This window comes from Bubalus bubalis, chromosome 6 (assembly GCF_019923935.1).
Source record: "Bubalus bubalis isolate 160015118507 breed Murrah chromosome 6, NDDB_SH_1, whole genome shotgun sequence".
Classification (NCBI taxonomy): Eukaryota; Metazoa; Chordata; class Mammalia; order Artiodactyla; family Bovidae; genus Bubalus; species Bubalus bubalis.
Window position 1 is genome coordinate 49,502,297 of NC_059162.1, and position 6,927 is coordinate 49,509,223.

The 6,927-nt window shown below is 47.2% G+C and overlaps 1 protein-coding gene and 1 long non-coding RNA gene across 2 annotated transcripts in view; one reads left to right on the plus strand and one right to left on the minus strand.

Annotated features, from left to right (window-relative positions):
- Nucleotides 1-6,927, plus strand: part of ABCA4 (ATP binding cassette subfamily A member 4) — a 144,415-nt gene that overhangs the window by 21,402 nt on the left and 116,086 nt on the right. Inside the window, exon 6 of the mRNA XM_025288233.3 lies at nucleotides 4,088-4,285. Coding sequence (XP_025144018.3) covers nucleotides 4,088-4,285 — 198 coding nt within the window. The remainder of the gene's footprint in view (nucleotides 1-4,087; nucleotides 4,286-6,927) is intronic.
- Nucleotides 3,608-5,261, minus strand: LOC123334053. The gene is made up of 2 exons (XR_006551803.2): nucleotides 5,039-5,261; nucleotides 3,608-4,654 (listed from the first exon to the last, which is right to left on the minus strand). It is a non-coding gene; the product is annotated as an uncharacterized LOC123334053 (long non-coding RNA).

Below are 6,927 nucleotides of genomic sequence, written 5' to 3' on the forward strand. Positions count from 1 at the left end.
GCACCTCCTCTAGACTCCGGAAGAATTGTTGTTTAGTCACTAAGTCTTGTCTGACTCATCCTGACCCCATGACTGTAGCCCACCAGCCTCCTCCGTCCAAGGGATTTCCCAGTTAAGAATACTGGAATGGGTTGCCATTTCCTTCTCCAGGGATCAAACCCACATCTCCTGCATTGGCAGGCAGATTCTTTACCTCTGAGCCACTAGAGACTCCAGGGAAGATGGAGATGTAAACAGAAATTTCAGGGCTGTGTCAGTCTTGAGGCAAAGGTCTGCACAGGGTGCCGTCTGAGCCCGGGGAGAGGAGGGGACTTACCCGCCTGCCTGGTTGAGGTTGGTTCTGTTGGATGGGCTTTTCAAACTGGTTCCCAGTACAACAGTGAAGAAACCCATACCTGCCTTTCTGGCTTGTCAGGCCCTGAGGTTTTCATGGAAACTAGACAAGGGGAAATAAGGTTCAGCCCTGACACAGCACATCAGGGCACTTGGAGCGAGGGCAGTGCCCAGGCGCGGCCCCAGTGCATGCCTGGGTAGGCCCTGGGGGTCAGGCCTGGCTGGCTGCCCAGCCCTGCTGGCTCCCCCTCCCACTCCAACCCAATGGCAGGCAGCATGGATTGCTCACTTTCCCCTTTGCTTTCTCTTCAGCTCATAAAACTCAAGTCCTGGAAATGCCTGTGATGACTTCCAGTTGGTAACACAAGGGAGATGGAGATAAGGGCAGGAATTTAGGGGAAATTTCTTTCCAGTTCCTCACCTCTGTGACATTTAGGTCTCCAGCTGCTGTGTTGCTAGCATCAGGGCAACAGCCTTTCATGTGGGGAGGAGACGGGGCCATTGGGGTGTGCCTGTGTTTAGTGTTGCAGGCTCTGATTAGCTGAGGCTTCCCTGAGCTTAGGAAGGAGCTCAGCTCCTGCACTCCAGAGGCCAGTCATGTGGACCCAGCTCCCTCCATGCCTCCTACCCACCCTGCTTCTTAGCCCCAGTGACTTGTGAGTCTTCCTCCTGACCTCCTTCTCCATCTCCAACCAACTCTATAACTCCTGGACAGAACTGTCCCCTGGAACTTTCCTCCATGCTGGCAAAGTTCTCTCTGTGCCATCTATAGGGTAACCATAGCCATGTGTGGCTGGTGGGCATGTGAGATGAGTCTAGTACAAGTGAGGAAGTGAATTTTAAATGCCATTTAATTTTAATTACCTTAACCGATCACATAGGGTGTGCTACTCTCTAACTGATCATCATTATACATGGGATTTTGTTCTTGACTGTCAAGACCGGATATCCCTCTGCCTAGTATCTGAGCACAGCTCCAAAGGGAATAGCATCACCCCCTCGCCCCATCTAGGGAATTATTAGATGACTGAAGTAGCAGAGTACTCTGGCTTATCCCTCACCACACCCCTTACCCACAGCCCAGGAAACTCCTGAACTTTCTTCAAGGCCCATCTCAAATGTTACTTCCTCAATCCAATGGTTTATAAACTCTCCCTTCTTTGTCCCGCCCCTCCCCCTGCCCTACTTGACAAGAAAATTGAGAGCAAAAGTTGTTCAAAATAGCTAAGCAAAAGCTCTGGGTTCAAATCTCAGCAAGGTCACACAGTTAACTGCAAGTTAAATTAATCACTCAATTTCCTCATGTGTAAAATGGAGACTAAAATTTCCTACCATATACAGTGGTTGTGGGAGGTTAAAAGACTTAGTATCTATAAACCACTTAACGCCTGGCACATAGTAAACACTTAATAAATACCAGCTACTTTTACTAGCGATTCTTAATGCTCCCTCTTCTGTGCTCTGGTTTCACTACTTTCAGTCTAGCACTTCAGTTCAGTTCAGTTCAGTTCAGTCGCTCAGTCGTGTCCAACTCTTTGTGATCCCATGAATCGCAGCACGCCAGGCCTCCCTGTCCATCACCAACTCCTGGAGTTCACTCAGACTCACGTCCATTGAGTCAGTGATGCCATCCAGCCATCTCATCCTCTGTCGTCCCCTTCTCCTCTTGCCCCCAATCCCTCCCAGCATCAGAGTCTTTTCCAATGAGTCAACTCTTCACATGAGGTGGCCAAAGTATTGGAGTTTCAGCTTGAGCATCATTCCTTCCAAAGAAATCCCAGGGCTGATCTCCTTCAGAATGGACTAGTTGTATCTCCTTGCAGTCCAAGGGACTCTCAAGAGTCTTCTCCAACACCACAGTTCAAAAGCATCAATTCTTTGGCGCTCAGCCTTCTTCACAGTCCAACTCTCACATCCATACATGACCACTGGAAAAACCATAGCCTTGACTAGATGGACTTTTGTTGGCAGAGTAATGTCTCTGCTTTTGAATATGCTATCTAGGTTGGTCATAACTTTCCTTCCAAGGAGTAAGTGTCTTTTAATTTCATGGCTGCAGTCACCATCTGCAGTGATTTTGGAGCCCCCCAAAATAAAGTCTGACACTGTTTCCCCTGTTTCCCATCTATCTGCCATGAAGTGATGGGACCGGATGCCATGATCTTCGTTTTCTGAATGTTGAGCTTTCAGCCAACTTTTTCACTCTCCTCTTTCACTTTCATCAAGTGGCTTTTTAGTTCCTCTTCACTTTCTGCCATAAAGGTGGTGTCATCTGCATATCTGAGGTTGTTGATATTTCTCCTGGCAATCTTGATTCTAGCTTGTGTTTCTTCCAGCCCAGCGTTTCTCATGATATACTCTGCTGCTGTTTAAATGCCTGCATTTCCAGCTAGCCCATGAGCTTTTTGGAGGGCAGAAAATTTATCTCATTCTCTCTGCATGCCTGGTAACTCTCCTAGTCCCTGCAGAATGGTAACACAGTGAATGAGCATTGAATGAATGAGTGGCACTCGTATGGTGTCCCAGCTTTCCTCCAGCCTGTTGTATAACCCTATCAAGTCACCTAACCCCTTCAGCCTCACTTCTCTCCTCTGAGATACTAGAGGTTTGGACAAAATGAGTTAATTAATTCCCTCCCCTGTGTAGAACCCATGGGACTGTGGAGGCCAAGGAAGTCCATGAGCCTGTTCTGTTCATGGTATTTAACACTTTTGTCCACTGGGAGTCCAGGACTCCAGGAGGCCAGTTACTGTGCTGGGTGGATAAGGGTCCCTGGCCAGGGCTGAGGCCTCCTTTGCCTCTGGAGGCCATCAGGGAACTTGTGCTTTGAGAGTCACTGCCCACGGGAGGTTTCTGATGTGGGTGCTCCAGGGGTTAACATCATTGGATAAAATACAGGGTGCCTAGTTAAATTTGAATTTTAAATAAACAATAAATAATTTTTTCAGCATAAGGATGTTCTATTTGGACTCCATTTGGGACATACTTGTACCAAAAATTGTTCACTGTTTATCTGAAATTCAGATTTAACTGGGCATCCAGTATTGTATATGTAAATCTGGTGAGACAGGAATGGGGAGAGGTGGTCATTCACCATCACTCCAAATGCATTCTAGCTACTCGCCCCGCTCAGCTTCACGCAGTAGATCCTGATGGTACCTTAGCATCATGTGCTAAGAAGGAATGGCTCATGTTGTAAAGTCTCTCTGTTAAAATGAGGCTTGGGAGTGTTTTCATTTTCTGTGGCTGCTGTAACAAATTACCACAAACTTAGTGGCTTAAAACAACACACATTTATTATTTTATGGTTTCAGAGATTACATTCTGAAAGTCAAGGTGCCAGCAGGGCTGTGCTCCTTACTGGGCGGTCTAGAGGAAAGTTCATTTTCTTGCCTTTTCTAGCTTCTAGAGACTGTCTACATTCCTCAGCTGGTGGCCTCCCTTCATCTTCACGGCTAGTAGTGGCCGGTCCAGTCTTCCCTGCATCAAATTATCCTGACATTGTTTATTCTGCTATTCTCTTCCACATTTAAAGGACTCTTGTGATTACATTGGGTTCACCCAGATAATCCCAAATCATCTCCTTATTTTAAAGTCAGATGAATAGCAACCTTAATTTCATCTGCAATCTTTAATTCCCCTCGCCATGCCACATAGCATATTCACAGGGTCTGTGAGTTAGGACATGCAATCACTGGGGGGCCAGTATTCTTCTACACAGGGAGGTTTCCAGTGTTGCTTTTCCTTTCTGCAGTTTGCTCATGGAGTCCCAGACCTGATGCTGAAGGACATCGCCTGCAGCGAGGCCCTCCTGGAGCGTTTCCTGATCTTTCCCCAGCGCCGTGCAGCCCAGACAGTGCGTGGCAGCTTGTGCTCCCTCTCTCAGGGAACCCTACAGTGGATGGAAGACACCCTGTACGCCAACATGGACTTCTTCAAGCTCTTCCACGTGGTAAGGGAGGTGTTCAGCTGCTCGCCCCTTGGGAGGTAATTTCTGGAGGCAGTATGGCCTGGGGACAGGCCACTGGGGACTCATGAATGAACAGTCAGGGAAGGCATAAACTTGGTGTTCAAGACGGGCTCCAGAGGTCCCCAAACCAGCTGACAGTATTTCCAGAACATGGCCCAGACGTCCAGCAGTCACGAGGTTCACCATTAGACTTGCGTTGTGGCAGGCCTAGGCCCGCCCCAGACGTGGGGCCAGCCCTCTTCAGCACCACTGGCAGCATGCAAGGGAGGAGGCCTGGGGGACCCCTGGATTGGCTTCCTGGCTAGGTCATCATGGACATGATGGTTAACCTTTCTTGGCCCTATCACTCATCTGTAAGACAAAAATGATACTTTGAAGAATAGTAGAAAAGATACATTAAAAATATATGCAAAACATTTAATAAATGTCAGTGAATGAGAGCTTTACACTCCCTTCTCTGGGTCTGCTTTTGACCTCAGAGCTTACTGTTTATGGGTAGAAAAGAACAGAGAAAATGTCATAGAAAATTTGCAAAAATTTGGCATGCCTTATCTAGCACAACGCTATGCTCAGAATGACATCCTACGTAGTCTTGGGATTCGATTGTATCTCTTCTTTTGCCCGAAGGGGCCTCCCTGGTGGCTCTCAGATGGTAAAGAATCTGCCCGCAATGAGGGAGACCCAGGTTCAATACCTGGGTCAGGAAATCCCCTGGAGAAGGAAATGGCAACTCACTCCAATATTCTTGCAGAGAATTCCAAGGACAGAGGAGCCTGGTGCGCTACAGTCCATGGGGTCTCAAAGAGTCGGACACGACTGAGTGACTAATATACACACACACACACACACACACACACACACACACACGATGAGAGGGATAGGAGGCTTCAAGCATTTGTTCTCGCACTTCAGAGTGCCTGAAAATCATCAGGGAAGCTGGTAAAAGACGCAAGCTCTAAATTCCTACCCCCAGAGGTTGATTCAGGAAACCTGGGCTGGGCCGCAATCTGCTGTTAACATAGGTGATTCTGATAGAGGTCTTTGTAGGCCACGCTTCAAGAAACACTCAGAATTAGAGTTTTCTAGCATTGAATTGTGTTTTCTCTTTCACCTACATTTTAATATCTGGAACTATATTTCAGGGAGTGCCAGTCAACTGAGAACTTGCCGGAGGAATTTGTGTTTTTGTCTTAAAAAAAACAAAAACAAAAACTGCTCCTTAGTATATTTTTAAAAGAGTTATTAATTGATTTATTTTTGGCTGTTCTGGGTCTTTGTTGCTATTCATGGACTTTCTCTAGTTGCGGCGAGCGGGGGCCACTCTCTAGTTGTGGTCTATGGGCTTCTCACTGCAGTAACTTCTCTTGTTTCAGAACACAGGCTCTGGGGCACGTGGGCTTCAGTAGTTGTGGCATACAGACTTAGTTGTCCCATGGCACGTGGGATCTTCCCAGACCAGGGATCAAACCTGTGTCCCCTGCATTGGCAGGCGGATCCTTAACCACTGCACCACAAGCGAAGCACTGTGGATTTTTGCTTTGCTTTGCTTTTTTTTTTTTAAATTTGCTCTCTCAAGTAGAAAATTTGCCCTAAGCTTGTCTTTAAAAGCAAGGTGAAGGCCTTTAAAAACAAAGTTAAACAAGACCCCACAGTTAATGGCAAGGTTCACACTTCATTCCTTTCAGTGTGACTTTTCCTTGAAATGTCACTCCATAATTTTCCCAGTTCACTGGGGATCCAGAGTGGGTAAAGGGGTCATATCTATGGATGCCACCGATACTGAGAGTCAAGGGCCCCAGAAAAGATCTCTGCCAGGAGAATAAAAAGTCATGCATTTCTAACTTCTCTGTCCAAAGTGCCTCGAGGAACCCAATTTTAGACAGTTCTCAGTTTGTTTTCAGATTCAGACAGGAGAGTGAGTAGGTGATGAAGGTCCTTATTCTGGACAGCTGAACCCCAGCACCATGGGAGACCAGCTCCTGCATTTGTAGGTTTGTATTTGAAGAGCTGTGGGAGGTTCCCTGAGTACCTGGGATATGCAATCCTGTGGGCGCTAGAAAAGGCGTAGGGGCGTGTGTCTCTTTTTGAAGCACCTTTATAGCAAATGTACCTTTGGGGCATGAGGACAGACAGCCTGGATACAGCAGGACAAAGGGCGACCTCGGCACAATGGTTCATTAGGGTCTGGACCCATAACTTAGGCTACTGACTTCAGATGTTTATTTATCATATAAGAAAGACCAGCATGCTTTTTCTTCTGTCTTTATATGCTGCTCTGGCAAGTGTCAGCATTCAGAAACCAGAGAATTTTGGTTGGTCACCCTCACCTCCCTGAGATGGACCCTGGGTGCTTGCCCACCACCCAGGTACACGTGTCCATGCACTCAAACCTGAATTGGACCAGGCACTGAGGCCAAGGGCCCAGCCACGGTCTTCACACCCTTACTGAATTCCCAGCTACCCTGAGACAGACAAACAGGCCATGTCACAGCACTGAGGCTTAGGACATTTGGCCTCTAGAACAGTGGTTTCCAGCGTGGTTGCATACTGAGTTACCTGCGGAGCTTTTAAAAGTTACGAATACCACCTCTCCCCACAGCTGATTGATTTTGATTCAATTGCTT